The 15,838-nt window shown below is 54.6% G+C and overlaps 1 protein-coding gene across 1 annotated transcript; it reads left to right on the top strand.

Annotated features, from left to right (window-relative positions):
- Nucleotides 1–320: 320 nt before the first annotated feature.
- SARM1 (sterile alpha and TIR motif containing 1) lies at nucleotides 321–15,838 on the top strand. The gene is made up of 9 exons (XM_079955964.1): nucleotides 321–1,240; nucleotides 7,841–8,459; nucleotides 8,730–8,942; nucleotides 9,250–9,341; nucleotides 9,675–9,910; nucleotides 11,713–11,815; nucleotides 13,073–13,262; nucleotides 14,005–14,126; nucleotides 15,265–15,838. Exons 1-9 carry the CDS (start codon nucleotides 816–818, stop codon nucleotides 15,386–15,388), a joined length of 2,124 nt encoding a protein of 707 aa, XP_079812090.1. The 5' UTR covers nucleotides 321–815; the 3' UTR covers nucleotides 15,389–15,838.

The raw sequence follows: 15,838 nt of genomic DNA, 5'->3' as shown, positions 1-15,838 counted from the left end.
CCTGCCTTGCAGGGGGTCGGACTAAAGGACCCTTGGGGGTCCCTTCCAACCCTACAATTTCATGATGGTGGGGCTGGGAAAGACCCCTCCCTGAACCCACGACTTGCTGCTGAGGAGCGCATACTCGCTGAGGCTGATGGGAGTCGTAGAACTGAGTTGAGGAACGATGATGTAACCACAAGTCAAACTCTCGTCCAATCGTCGCTCCCCGCCAACTTCCCAAACGCTCCTTCCGCTCCCCAACCCCACACCTGAATCCCTTTCCATTCCCCTTAACTGCTCCACTATTACTGGGGCGGGGCGTGCAATGTCATGTACCTAAAGCCCGGAGCGTCGCCGAGGACGCGACCACCATGCCTCGTCCTCTTTGTCTCACCAGGAGGAGAGGAGAGAGGGAAGGAAGGAGGAAGATGCAGTTGCTACGGCGACAGGCCCTCCTTTCAGGGGGAGGTGACTTCATTCCGCGGGGAAGGCGAGGCATCGCCGGAGGGGATGGGCTTGGCCGCCTCTCTGCCGGCAGAGAGCTCTGCATCCCACATCAGGAGGACGAACAGCTCAGCTGCCCGGGCAAGTGGACCGCTGCCAGCTTACTGCTGGTACCCAAGAACGCGCCCGACTCCTTCCTCCAGCCCTGCATCTCTCCATCTCTCTCCATCACTTCTTCTGCCGCGCCCAGACTCACCTTTGCCGCGTCTCGCTGTGCCAGCCTCCTGCCAGCCGGACCCCAGGCTCCCAAGCCCGCCCTGGGCACATCCCCAGATCCGGGGATGCAGCTTTAAGGTGCCCACCTTCCCTGACGCCCACCCCCACCCCCGATGGTGCTCCCTCTGCTCGTCTCTGCCTATAGACTGTGCCGCTTAGCCATGTCCGATGCGGAGAGGCTGACGGTCGACTGGTGGGGAGACAGCCCCCGGGCGCCCCAGGAGAGCTCGCCGGGGGCCAGCCCGGCCATCCAAGCGGCCCTGAACAGGATCCTGCCCGACCTGCACCAGGCCATCTCGGCCACCAAGCAGGCGGCCGGCCCCGAGGACCTCCGCAGCGGCCTGGCCGAGATCCTGGCCCTGGTGGAGGAGGCCTGGCTGATGCCCACCGTGGGCAGGGAGGTCGCCAAGGGCCTGTGCGACGCGATTCGCCTGGAGGGGGGGCTGGACTTGCTGCTGTCCTTGCTCCAGACGGCCGACCACGAGACCAAGTGCCAGGCGGCCAAACTCCTGGAGCAGATCCTGGTGGCGGAGAACAGGTGAGCCAGGCAGGGGGACCGGGGAGGGAGGAACGGGCCGAGGCGTCTGCAGGGGGCCAGGGCTGACGAACCTTTCCTTCCAGATCACGGGCCACATTCCCTTCACTGCAAGCTTCCAGGAGCCGCATGCCAAGGTGGGCGGGTCCAGAGGCAAAAGGAGGCCAAGCAATGAATGCCAGGGGTTTTTTTTGTGGGGGGACGGACAATGAGCTAGTGATTCCTTAGTTGTGATTCCTACGTTGCAGAGGGATGGACTTAGATGATGCTTAAGGGGAAGGCACCGTCCCTACCAGAGAAGAATGGCAGATTAAGATGATGCAGAAATGGCAAAAGTGACCCAAAGAATTAGGAATCGGGAAGACCAAAATTTCAATAAGGAATGGGGAAAATGCATAGTTTATTCTAAAAATCATTGCCAACGATTAAAATTATTAGTAGGACTGGAATGATGCTTGTAGTCAAAAGTTCAACTATGGTTTTATTGAAGATTTAGTAGAAGTGGATTAACAGAGAAGTTGCAGGAGAAAAAGTTCACAGAAGAACCCACGCAAGGGGAGGAGGGAAGTCAAAGGGACCTCATTGGAAGCTGTTAAGCAGAAGTTGGACAGCTGTCTGTCAGAGATTATTTAGCTATGATCCCTGTGCTGCCCCTGGGGGGTCCCTCCCAGCTCTGCCTTTCTATGTTTTTATGAGACAGGAAAGGGGAATGGGCATGTTTCCTGCCAGCAAAGAAATGAGGGTGTGAAGCAAGGGCCAGACAGGTGTGTGGCCTAGGGAGAGGGGGTGTGGTTTTGGATAGGGGGGGTCGCATTTGGCCCCTGGACCTCCGGTTCCCTGTCCTTGGCAATGGGGCAACATTTGTGTAGGGAAGAAGTGACACACTCACCGAAATTCCTCCTTCCTATACTCCCTTTCCGACAGCCTTTCTTTGCCAAAGCGATTTTCCCACCCACTTTTAAAAGGTTTGCTTTTTGAGTGTGCAGGAACCCCCAAAAGGAACCCACCCTTGTGGTTCTCTGCATGAGTCCCTGTTCTGGGCATGCCCTTGCCTGAAGGTGGGCGATCGCTGTGTCTCTGCCTCCAGAGAGATCCCCACCACCTCTCAATGGCAGAGGGACAGCAGAGGCGGACTGAGAAGGAAGGCAGGGCAGGTTTTCGTGCAGAGACACAACAGTGGTTTTATAGTGGGGGCTCCCAGGGGCCTTATAGTGGGGACTCCCAGGGGCTGTCGGTGGCACTACAAATGAAGGCTTGCCAAGAGAGGCACCCGTCCCTCCTGCCAATGGTGCACTTAGGCAATTCATAGTTAATCTATGGGACTCAGGAGGGTTGGACAAATCCATAGAGAAGGAGAGGACTATCAGTGGCTCCTGGCCGCAGTGGCTCAGCTCTGCCTCCACAGTCAGAGGCAGCAGTGCTTCTGAATCCCAGTTGCTGAAAACTGCAGGAGGGGAGAAAGGGCTCTTGTGCTCGGATCCTGCCTGCCAGTTCCCCTTTTTGAAATCTGTTTGGCCACTGTGGGAACAGGATGCTGGACTGGATGGGCCATTGGCGGGCTCTTTCTTAGGTTCTTAGGGAACCTGCCCTTGATGGTCTTTCAGGGGTGGCAACATGTAACATGGGCACATTCAATTCTTTGCTTTCCATGAAATGAGCCAAGCCGGGGCTGTTGCAAATCCTGCTCACGTTGCTGAATGAGACCCTGGATTTTGACCCTGTCTTGCCCAATGCAAAATGGTTCTTTTAAAATTTAGATTCAGAAGCAATACAAGTGCAATTGGGTGAGAAGATTAAATATTTTATTCCAAACAGCAAGCAAAAATATACATTACCAAGCAAGTATTTCAATTAGCCATTGAGGAGCCCAGAAATGGTGAAGAGTCTTCCAGGTAGCCGTCTTTTGCACAGCACTCTGGCCACGAGTCTGTGCTGAACTCCTACTTGGCATGCTCCAAAACTAGATATTTTATAGACCTGTGTCCTATTGGACTAACACGGGCCCAACCAGAGCTACTCTACATCAAAGGCTTTGCTGGACCAGTTTCATCAACACAACAAGGGCCTTTTCACAAAGGATATTGAAAGCAATAAAACACAGTAACCAGATTCAGGAAGGAATAACCAGAGTTGGAAGAGCTGACCATGCCAGATCACTATCTCCTCGAATTATAATAATCTTCTGCGATAATTATCCCATACACCCCCCCAAGTCCTGGCCTGACAGCGCTGCTGACTTCTGCCCCCCCCCCCCAAATTTTGGAGTCATATCAGCAGCCATATCTGCCCTGTGTCATACCTGGATGACAAACTATTCATTGTTGATGTTCATTCAACTTGTTGTTGTTGTTTAGTCGTGTCCGACTCTTCATGACCCCGTGGACCAGAGCACGCCAGGCACTCCTGTCTTCCACTGCCTTCCACAGTTTGGTTAAACTCATGCTGGTAGCTTCGAGAACACTATCCAACCATCTCGTCCTCTGTCGTCCCCTTCTCCTTGTGCCCTCCATCTTTCCCAACATCAGGGTCTTTTCCAGGGAGTCTTCTCTTCTCCTGAGGTGGCCAAAGTCTTGGAGCCTCAGCTTCAGGATCTGTCCTTCCAGTGAGCACTCAGGCTGATTTCCTTCAGAATGGAGAGGTTTGATCTTCTTGCAGTCCGTGGGACTCTCAAGAGTCTCCTCCAGCACCAGAATTCAAAACTGTGAATTCTTTGGCGATCAGCCTTCTTTATGGTCCAGCTCTCACTTCCATACATCACTACTGGGAAAACCATAGCTTTAACTATACGGACCTTTGTTGGCAAGGTGATGTCTCTGTTTTTTAAAATGCTGTCTAGGTTTGTCATCCCAAGAAGCAGGCGTCTTTTAATTTCGTGACTGCTGTTTCATTCAACTAGCTAGGAGAAAAAGCCAACATAGCAGCTGCAGGTGTCTCTAGGTACGGCTAGCGAATAAGACCCCCTTGCCTGGACTCCTGGGGAGCCATTGCTGCCAGTCTGTGTGGGCAGTACTGAGCTAGGTGGACCACTGGTCAGCACCCTATAAGGAGGCTTTGTATGTTCCTATTTAAAGCACTGTTTATTTAAATTCAGAACCATGAAGAATCTTGCTTTATTCCTAGGGAGAAGAAGCTGCTTTGGTAGAACAGACCTTTGCCAGCAGAAGGTCCCAGGTTCAACCCTGCAGGGATTAAATGAGGATTTGGGCGCGGGAGAGACCAGGGTTCAAATCCCTACTCAGCCACCATGGAGCTCACTGGGTGTGACCTTGAAACCCAGTTGCTACCTCTCAGCCTAAGCTCAATCACAGGGATGTTGTGGGGATTAAAGGAGGACTTCGACCTGGGAAATCTGGGTTCAAATCCCCACTTGGCTATGATGCTCAGTATCAATGAAATAGAAATCAAAGTTTGCCAGGATCTGCTTGAGAACAAAACAACCTGCCCTGGGGCACAATGTCCTTTCTGGAGCCCCACAGGAAGGGCTGAGGCAGCCTCTCCCCTCTGCCAGGTGGGCTTTTAAGGGCCCACCGGGGCTTCTAATTGGGAAAATGCATTAGCCGAGACCCAGAAAGACTTTGGATCCATTGGATGAGCTTCCTGGCAGGAGGGAGCGGCTCTTGGCCTTTGCATCTCTCCGGATAAACCACACACCTCTCCCCTTCCTACCGCCAGCCTGCCTCGCCAGGGTGGGGATCCAAGGCAGGGCAGGGGGTAGGCGGAAGCCGCCTTGTTCTGTTCCATGTGGCCAGGACAAGCTGTGCTGCTGCTGCTGCATGCTGATTGCTCGTCACCACTCTGGAGGATGAATCAGCTGGCCGCTGTGCCAAGATGAGGTGGTCTCCAGAGGCAGAGGGGGGGCCCTGCCAGTGTGTCCCCTGATGAGAGCCGGGCAGAGAAGGAGGGAGCTGGAAGCCGCAGGAGGGGAGAGTTGCTCTTGTGCTCAAGTCCTGCTTGCGGGCATCCCATAATAGGCATCTGGCTGGCCACTGTGTGAGAGAACAGGATGCCAGACTAGTGGGGCTGCTGGCTAGATTAACAGAGGCAATCAGAGATCACACTAGACAAGAGTTTCACAAAGCACGGGGAAAATGCAGAGAATACTTCGCAAAACAGTGCCTTAAAATACATACTTGGACTTGTTTTGATTAATGTCTGCAGGAGACTTTGTGGATATTTATAATTAGAAAAAGCTTAATAATTATTCATAAAGGAAACAGTTTATAAGAAGTAAATAAGGAGGCCAAATACAGGATAAAGGAAGTCTTTTATTTGGTTGTTTGTATTGTTGTATGTTATGCTTATTGTATGTTATGTTCACGTTTAATGAGGGTGGAATTCTGTATTGGGGGTGGGGATTTATGTTATGTTGCAAATAAAATTTCCAATAGAAATTTAAAAAATTAAAAATAAAGAAATAGATGGGCCCCTGGCCTGATCCAGCAGGCTCTTCTCATGTGTGTTTAGCCTGGAGAAGAGAAGAGAGCCATTTTCAGATATCTCAAAGGGAAGAGGGAACAAGCTTGTTTTCTGTTGCTCCAGGACCTGAACCAATGGCTTCAAGTTACAAAAAAGGAGATTCCAGCTAAATATTAGGAAGAACTTTCTGAGTGTCAAAGCTGCTGGACAGTGGAACAAACTCTTTGGAAAGTGGACAACTCTCCTTCCTTGGAGGTTTTTAAAACAGATGGCCATCTATCCTCTGCTTAAAAAACTGAAATTAATAATAAAATAATAATAATAATAATAATAATAATAATAATAATAATAATAATAAAATAGTAATAATAATTTATTTATACCCCACCCATCTGGCTGAGTTTCCCCACCTCAAATGGCTCTTGCCCTCAGAGGTGTCTTTCTAAGGTTTATTTGGGATTTTCTTCCTTGACACTTGAATCCCTTGGTTCTCTGGATCAGGACAGAACCAGCTTGCTGCATCTTCCACGGCACAGCGATTCAGGTACCTGAAGATGCAGAATTTGGCCGGGCCAAGAGCATAAGAAGAGGAGCCTGCTGGCCAATGGCCCGTCTAGTCCAGCCTCCTGCTCTCACACTTGCCTCTGGGAACCTGAGCGCAAGAGACTTCTGCATCAGCTTTGGAGTCAAGCGATAAAAGGAGGATGACGAAACTGGGATGAGTTCCATCTGGCACCACCTCCTGTTGGGCTGCCTGCCTTCTGCCCCAACAGCCCCCTGTTGCCACCCCATTGCCCCAGACTAATGGCCGTCCTTCAGAGATCCTGTAGCTCTCTGGATTCCCTGTATTGAACGGGGACCACGTGACCTCTAAGTCCCTCTCTAGCTCTTACGGTGACAGTTCTGTTCTCTTATAATATATCTGGGGGCGGCAGGTCCAAGCTCTCCACTTCCTTGAGATAGGCCCATCTGGCTGGGCCAGGCAGGTCCTGAGTGCAGGACCCAGCCTCCTGCAGAGATGGCATGGGAACCCTGCCAGGGCTGGCAGATGCAGCGGCTGCCAGATTTCGACGGAGGCCGACGTCAGTCGCTCACAGAGGGAGCACAAGTTTTCCCAGAACGGGGTGCTTCGCTCACTTCCTGGAACAAGCCAGCCTGGCAGAATCTGATGGGTGAGGGGGGTGCTGTTTAGCCTTGCAATGCAAAAGCCATCCCCCCTGCTGGCATTGATGCTCCCCATCCCGTCCCAGCTATGGGCCCAAGCACCAGCTGGAGCAAAGTCCCTCCTTCCTTCCTCCACCCCCATAGATGCTGTCTTCTGTATGGCAGCTACACACACACACAGTTAACATAGAATATTCTGCAGAGCCAGTGGTGTCAGCCCTGGAGTCCAAACATTCCTGCATTGCAGAGGGTTGGAATAGATGCCCCTTGCGATGCCCTCCAGCTCTGCAGTTCCACAATTCTGTGCTACCTGCCTTCCAGTCCAGCTGATTTGTGATTGTTCCACCCACTCAGGCGACGTGGGGGGTAACAAGGAAGGTACCTCTGAGTACTTTTTGAGTGCATAAGTACTTTTTGCATTTTCCAGCAACTGGTATTCAGAAACATCAATGCCTCTGATTGTGAAGGCAGAGGATGGCCAGGAGCCATTGATACCTCTCTCCTCCTTCCTGGATTGGTCTAATCCTCCTTAGCGCTGTGGGTTAAACCACAGAGCCTAGGACTTGCCGATCAGAAGGTCGGTGGTTCAAATCCCCACGACGGGGTGAGCTCCCGTTGCTCGGTCCCTGCTCCTGCCCACCTAGCAGTTCGAAAGCATGTCAAAGTGCAAGTAGATAAATAGGTATGGCTCCGGCGGGAAGGTAAACGGCGTTTCTGTGCACTGCTCTAGTTTGCCAGGCTTAGTCATGCTGGCCACATGATCCGGAAGCTGTACGCCGCCTCCCTCGGCCAATAAAGCAAGATGAGCGCCGCAACCCCAGAGTCGGCCACGACTGGACCTAGCGGTCAGGGGTCCCTTTACCTTTACCTTTTTAAGTTAGTGGCCATCCCTGCTTCCTGTGGCAGGGAGTTCCACCGTTTAACTCTGGGCCATGTGATGAAGGGCCTTCTTTCCACTGCGTCCTCCCCCCGCCCAAGGCTGCTTCCCTGACCCCGTTCTGCCTCCCCCCTCTCTGCCCCTAGGGACCGCGTGGCTCGCATCGGCCTGGGCGTGATCCTGAACCTGTCCAAGGAGCGCGAGAGCCTCCCTCTGGCTCGCAGCACCTCGGGGATCCTGGAGCACATGCTCAAGCACTCCGAGGACACCTGCACACAGCTGATCTCCGACGGCGGCCTGGACGCGCTCCTCTACTGGTGCCGCTGGAGCGACCCTGTGGTCCTGCACCACTGCGCCGCCGCCCTGGCCAACGCAGCCATGCATGGTGGGCCGGCCAACCAGCGGCTGATGGTGGAGAAGAAGGCAGCCGAGTGGCTCTTCCCGCTGGCCTTCTCCAAGGACGGCTTCCTGGTGCAGTTCCACGCCTGCCTGGCCGTGGCCGTCCTGGCCACCAACAAGGAGGTGGAGAAGGAGGTGGAGCACTCAGGGACCCTGGCGCTGGTGGAGCCCTTCGTGGCCACGCTGGACCCGGGGCACTTCGCCCACACCTTGCTGGGCAGCAGCGACAACAGCCAGGGCCGGACGGCAGAGGACCTGCAGCGCCTGGTGCCCCTCCTGGACAGCTCCCGCCCAGAGGCCCAGTGCCTGGCTGCCTTCTACCTGTGCGCAGAGGCCGCCATTAAGGCCCAGCAGAAGAAGATGCAGGTAGCTTGTTTGCATGCAGAGCCATGAGGACTAGCACCTTACTTCCTCTCTTAGTTCAGGGACAGAGCCCCTGCTTTGCATGCAGAAGGTCCTGGGTCCAATACCTGACTAGAATCTGGGTTCAAATTCCCTTTCCGCCATGAAGCTCCCTGGCAAGCTGGTTGCTCCCTCTCGGGCTAACCTATCTTGCCAAATGGGGAGGAAGAGGAACCTTGGAGGACAGGGTGCAGCACCAATCCACAAAGTGAATAAATGCTTCGCCTTGCTCAGATTTTCACAGAGATCGGGGCCATCCAGAGCTTGAAGAGGATTGTCTGCTACTCCCCGGACGGCACCACCTCCTCGCTTGCCAAGAGGGCGCTCTGCACGATGGGCGAAGAGGTGCCCCGGCGCCTGCTGCCCACGGTGCCCAACTGGAAACCCCTGGAGGTGCAGAAGTGGCTCCAGCAGATCGGCTTTGTCAAATACTGCCCCAATTTCCTGGTAGGGCTTGCAAGAGGGCAGTGGTTGTGCGGGGAATGGGGATCAGGGCTCCTGGAGAGAGGAGAGGGCCCCTGAGGAGACTGCAGGTGTCTGTTGGGGGGTTCACAGCTCACTCCCCACGCAGGCCTCCCCCAAAAGCTGCCTCCCTAGCCCACCCCTGGCTAGGGATGATAGAAAAAGAGTCACTTTTTCTATCGAACACCACAACCTTTTTTCATAGCAGAGTCCCTCCATCCCCTGGATCGTGTTGGTTTCTCTCCCCTTGCTCTTTGGATGTGAAGCTGACCCCATCCTTCCTCTCCCCCAGGAACACCAGGTGGATGGCGACCTGCTGCTGAGGATGACGGAGGACGATTTGCGGGTGGACCTCAAGATGACCTCTAGCATCACACGCAAGCGGTAAGGAGCTCTCGGCGCCCAGGAAGGAGGAACTCCTGAGCCGAGAAGCGGGGTTGAGCTGGATGATCTCTGAGGGAACCCACCAGATCAAAAACGGCAGCTGTGCTATTGCTCCCTGAGTACAGCAGTGCTATAAATCTGCTCATGTTTGCCATTCCAACTTTTTTTAAAAGCACACACCATGTTTGCAGGAAATTCAGCTGTGCAAAAGGGTTTTGAGCACCTTGAGGGCCAGCCTGTTCCGCCTCCAAAAGTGGCGTGCCTCTGCTCCAACCTGGCAGGAGGTGTCCCCCCCCCCCCAGCCCTACTGAGCTGCCCACCTCCTTCCCCCAGGTTTTTCCGGGAGCTGACGGAGCTCAAGACCTACGCCAACTATTCCACATGCGACCGCAGCAACCTGGCCGACTGGCTGGGCTCCGTGGACCCCAAATTCCGCCAGTACACCTACAACCTGGTCACCAGCGGCATCGACCGCAACTTCCTCCACCGTGTGACGGAGCAGCAGCTGCAGGAGGACTGCCAAGTCCACATGGGCTTCCACCGCGTCCGCATCCTCTCGGCCGCCCGAGGTAACCTCTCCCCTTGCTCTGCAGACCCCCCAGCCCCCGGGAAGGACATCCTGAGGGTCAGAGCCATTTGGTAGTGGAACGGCCTCGCTCGCCAGGCAGCGGACTCTTCTTCACTGGAGGTCTTAACGGGGTTGGGCTGGATGTCCCCTGGGTGCCCCTTCCAAGTGTACAGTATGATTCCATGAAACAATTTGCTGTTGGAAGGGAGGGAACAAATGGATCTAAGGTGGGGAACAGTGGCGGAGGAACCCTCTCCGGCACCCGGGGTGGCACAGCCCATACGGACTACGCATGTGCGGTGACTGTACGGGATGCCGCACCTGCGCAGTCCGTATGGGCTGCTGCTTGCGTGTGGTGGCCGTACAGGATGCCGCTCTTGCATGGCGACCGTACAGGATGCTGCGCAAGTGGTATCCCATATGGACTGCGCATGTGCGGTGACTGTACGGACTGCGCATGTGCAGAATCCCATACAGACTATGCATGTGCGGTAACCCATACGGACTGTGCATGTGTGGCGACCGTATGGACTGCGCACGCGAGCAGCGCCCATACAGACTATGGGCACCCTCGGCCGCTCTACAGCTGGGGGGAGGCAGGGGCTATCTTGTCACCCCAGAGTGGCCCCTGGGGCGTCTCGCCCCCTCCGCCCTCCCTTCCCACGCCACTGGTGGGGAATCTTTTCCAGACTGAGAGCCACATTTCCCTTCTGGGGGGGGGGTTGTCTGTGTCCACATGCTCATTGTGTGCAGGGCCAGTTTCTCCTCCCACTGGCATAAGGACACAAGATTCTGGCTGCTGGATCAGGCCAAGGGCCTATCTAGTCCAGCGTCCAGTTATCACAGCGGCCAACCAGATGCCCCCACGGGAAGCCATGCATCAGGGGGTTGGACTAGATTCCTCTCAGGGTCCCTATGGATCAACCAAGGCCTTTTCTCCTGTCACTCATATACATGTCTGAGGCTTTGTGCCAGGGACCCTGGGCATGTAGTCCAGCCTCCCATTGCTAGGAGCTCTCTCCTTTGGAAGAAAGAGTGGATGTGCTGGTCCCATGGGCAGATCGAGAGGTGAGGTCCTAGTCCAGTCTGAGGTCAAAGGAGCAATATGGAGGCAGTCTGTTGACGAGGGCCTGCTCGTCATCAGAAATAATCAATCTCACGCCAGGATGGATTGAAAGGGCCTAACAACCATATTCCTACAGTCCGTAAAAGCTGAGGCTGGGTGCAGAGCAAGGTTCAGGCAGGAAGTGGCGACCAACAATGTTGCTCCTGCAACTTGGGACTGGGGCTGGCCGGCTTTTATCTGCCCCAAGGCATAGGGCGGCCCCGATCCTCAGGTGACTCACCTCTCCTGGCCCGGAGGCGAGCACTCCTCCTGCAGGAACTTAGTTCCCTCCGCCTCTCTGCCCTGAGCCTCTGCAGCCCAGGAGAGGCTGAAGGGTTCCCGGACCCAGAGGCAACCTCCTCTGACTGGGCTGAGAGTGGAGCACCCGCAGGCAATGGGTCCTCCATCCCCTCAGGGGCCAGAGCAGACTCAGCTGGTGCCTGCACCTGAGGATCCAGCACAGGTGAGGACCCTTCGGGCTCATGCCCCAGCCCTGGCTTAGCTGGTTCTGGAGGCAGGGAATCCTGTGCAGGCTGGGATCCCTCAGGTTCAGCATCTGACTCCGAATCCCAGGCCATCACAGTGGGAAAGGGACCGGGTACAAGTGTTTGGGAACCTCTTGCAGAGAAGCCTGGGCCTGCTTTGAAGCTCTTGGGAAGGGTCCTCTGGCCACCCACCCCCTTTCTGTCTCCTCCCAGAGATGCTCCATTCGCCTCTGCCCTGCAGCAGCGGAAAGTCCACCTTGGAGGGGACGGACGTCTTCATCAGCTACCGGAGAGCCACTGGGGCGCAGCTGGCCAGGTGGGCAGGGAAATGCAGCGCGGACCATTCACAAATGCGGGCTTCTCAAAGAGAAAAGCCTTCCTTTCTCCTTCTGTAAAGAGCCAACTGTGTGATGCAGCAGCAGAATTCTTGGCTGCATCAACAGAAGTCCCGTGTCCAGATCAAGGGAAATAGTAGGACCGCTCTATCCTGGCTTGGACAGATCACACCTGGAATACTATTAGGAATAACCATCCGGCAATAAGAGCTATTTGATAGCAGAACAGACACCCTCAGAAGGTGGTGGACCTTCATTGGAGGTTTTTAAAGAGAGCTTGGGTGGCCATCTGAAGCGGGTTGGGCTGGATGATCCTTGGGGGTCCCTTCTGTCTCTATGATTCTATCAATTGCTTCTAATCTCTCAACCTCTCTGTGCAAGGAAACAGGGGTTGGCCCACAGCGGCTCTCCCCAACCCAATGTCATCCAGAGGGTGTTGGACTCCAACTCCCAGCAACCCAGGTTGGCCGATGTTCAGGGATGATGGGAGTTGTAGTCCACGTGACCTCTGAAAGGTTGATCCAAAAAGGCTGCTCTGTGGTTAAGGTGGTCAGCAGGATCTCTGACAAGCTGGGCTCAGAGCAAGGCTTGCAGCCTTGATTGGCCAGAAACATGTAAGGGCACCATGGGACGGTGTAGAATTAACCTGTGGAACTCACTGCAACCACACTTTGTGCTACCGTTAGCAGCAGTAGTAGATTTTTACGAGTTGCATTTCTACAGGAGACCTGCATTCTCTAGAGGGGACTGAATGAGAATAAAACGCACCCATTAAGACTTAAAAATAAGACCGTGAAATGGATATAATTATCCTTAGCACTGATATTGTAACACTTTGGAGGCGTTCAGAGCCCTTGCTTATTAATTATGCATTTATTATTCTGCTTTCTGAGCAATTGCAGTCTCCCAAAATGGCTCATGTTAATTAAAGAAGGGGAAGTGGGAGCGGGCGGAGGGCTGAGAAACCACAAGCACACACAAGGGGAGGGGGAGACGAGGGCACACATACATAATTTCCTTTACAACAGCCCTGTAAGGCAGGCCAGCAGCAGCCGTGGGAGGGTGCAGTTTGGACTGAGGTTGCAGCTGGAAGGGAAAGGTTGTTCTCTAACCCTTTCCCTTTATGCCATCGCCCTAAATCTCTCCGGAGACGCAATCGGTGAGATCCCAATTATGGGTGCCTGGGTCAAGCCCCCCCTTCCTTTCACACACACCCTGCCCTGTTTGCGCCTCTCCAGCCTCCTGAAGGTCCACCTGCAGCTGCACGGATTCAGCGTCTTCATCGACGTGGAGAAGCTGGAGGCTGGGAAGTTCGAGGACAAGCTGATTCAGAGTGTGATGAGCGCCCGGAACTTTGTGATGCTGCTTTCGCGCAACGCCCTCGACAAGTGCATGGGGGACACCGAATGCAAAGACTGGGTGCATAAGGTGAGAGGGCTTGCCCCTGCCAGGGACCGTAGTGTCTCTGTGTTTGGGGGGGGGGATGGGGATGAAACTCTGAGAATCCTAGAAGAGTTGGGTGGGACCCCCCCAAAGGACATCCAGCCCAACCCCTGCAATGCAGGAGATGCAGCCCAATTCACGACAAAGGGCTTCTCCTTGAGCTGAGCTGCCCGCCATCTGTCTCAGGAGACAACAGAGGAGTGTGCCTTGGGGAGTCAAAACATTGGAGAGTCGCAGCTCCTGCTGTGGCTGCGGAGGCTGATACAGGAGAGACATGTTTTGTTGCAGCCGGGGCAGAGGAAGGCATCTGGTTGTGCTGCTGCAGATGCACCAGGGCGTTTCTTCTCTCTGGGCTCCTCCAAGTGGTGATTGCTCCTCTGGTCACTGCTGTGGATGCATGGCCAGTCCGCCTGTCTCCAGGCACTGCGGTCATCTGCAAGGGATTCCCACAGGGCAGGGATCTCCTTGGGGATCCTGCCATCTTCCATTCTCTGGACATGACCAAACCAGCATAGGTGTCACCTAGTGCAAACAGGCCGGGAACGTTTGCTCATTGAGAGGGCACATCTTTTGGGGAGACTTTGTCCCGCCACGTAATGCCCAAAATCTTCCTGATATAACGTACGTGGAAGCCAGCAGGACACGAGGAAGGGAAATCATATTGAACAAACTCACCCCTCCCTAAGCAAGATTTTCTCCTCTCTTTTTAAATGCATATCCTTCACAGGAAATTGTCACAGCCCTGAGTAGCGGGAAGAACATTGTCCCCATCACAGACCACTTCGAATGGCCGGATCCAAAGACCCTTCCTGAGGACATGAGAGCCATCCTGAAGTTCAATGGGATCAAGTGAGTGGGATCAAGGAGTGTCCCTGGGGATAAGGCGGGTGGGCGGGTGGGGAGGGCAATTTCTGGAAGCTGCTGCAACACAGCCAGCTGCTTGGGGGGGGTGAATCTGGGGAAACGCGGAGAGACGAGGCTGAATCTGAAAGGGTTTGAAACTGATTTAATGCTAATAGCTTCAGGTGCAAAGGATGCTTTGAAGCACCAGGCTTGAAGTTGCACCCTTTCCCCTGCCCCTTTCCAAACTGGTGCTCCAGTTCATGCAGGAACAAAATTGGGAGCCCTACACATGAGCTGTAGATTCCCCATGGCCCCTTCCACCCCAAGCACCGCATGGCTTGGGTCAGCTCAGGGGTCCTCAAACTTTTTCTGCAGGGGGCCGGTCCACTATCCCTCACCAGAGGTCAGCAAGGTTTACTGGACATTGTTCCCACAGAGACCATCCATGGGCTGGACTGGCACAGTGCAATGCTGGAAATTGTGTCTGCGCATGTCTGCGGTGCCGGAAATCGCTTCTGCACATGCGCAGACCCCGAAAACCACATCTGCGCAGAAGCGATCTCCAGCGTCTGGACATGAGCAGACGTGATTTCCGGTATCTGCGCATGTGCAGACGCGATTTCTGGCGCTGCTCTGTGAGTGCCTTAGCCATGCAGCGCTGCTTTAGTGCAGTGTGGAGGGGGGACTTGCCGAGTGTGTGCAGGGCTGCTCATGGGCCAGTAAAACGGTCTTCGTGGGCCGCATCAGGTGCATGGGCCGCACGTTGCTGACCCCTGCCTCAGACCTTGTTGGGGGCCGGACTATATTTTTTGGGGGAAATGAACGAGGGACGATGAGCGGCATGCGAAAGGGTCCAGAGAGGGGCTGCTTAAAATGGCGGCCGCTCGAGTGCTGCTGCTGATGGCACCAACCAAGCCCAGCCCCCTGCCTCCTCTAGGCAGGGCAGGGAAAAGCCAGGAGGAGGGAGGGAGGGAGGAGGCGCCGCCACCATAGGAGGGAGAGGGAAAGAACACGCACTGGCAATCCATGCAGCGATTTCTGGACCGTCTGCGGGCCAGATTTAGAAGGCTATTGGGCCTGATCCGGCCCGCGGACCTGTTTGACGACCTGTGGTTCAGCTGTTTCATTTCCACTTCCCATGCAGATGGTCCCACGAATACCAAGACGCCACCATTGAGAAGATTATTCGCTTCCTGCAAGGCCGCTCCTCCCGGGATTCCTCCGCTGGCTCGGAAAACAGCCTGGAGTGTGGCCCCCCTCAAAACTAGGGAACTGGAAGGTGCTCCCTCCAACGGAGCAGAGGAAGGGGGTGGTGGGTTGGAGTGGGAAGAAGAGGGTGACCCTTTGCTTCTGTCCCCAAGTCTGCACTGCCCTAGAGAGGGCACCTCACCCCACTGCCCCCCCCCCAGCTTTTGCAGGCTCAGCCATAGCTGTGTCGGTGCCCCCTGCTGGCTCCCTTTGGGATATGCCGATTAGGTTATGCAAAACTCCGGAAGAAAATGCTGCTTGCTGCCTGCCCTGTCAGGACAGTTGGAGCAGCAAACTTTCTCCCTCCCTAGTGGCCTTTCACCAGAGGCTCTTAACTCTTTGTGTGCCTGGGTAAGATTTTTGGTTTCTCAACCAATTAGGTTATTATTTGGCTGTTGGGAAGGTGGGCTTTGTAGTGTTTATCTTGTATTAAAGTATTTATCAGATTCTAGGCTCCAGAAGCTTCCTTA

Source organism: Podarcis cretensis (assembly GCF_951804945.1).
Source record: "Podarcis cretensis genome assembly, chromosome: 15".
Taxonomy (NCBI): domain Eukaryota; kingdom Metazoa; phylum Chordata; class Lepidosauria; order Squamata; family Lacertidae; genus Podarcis; species Podarcis cretensis.
The sequence above is the reverse complement of the archived record's forward strand: the minus strand, read 5'-3'. Positions and strand labels throughout refer to the sequence as shown.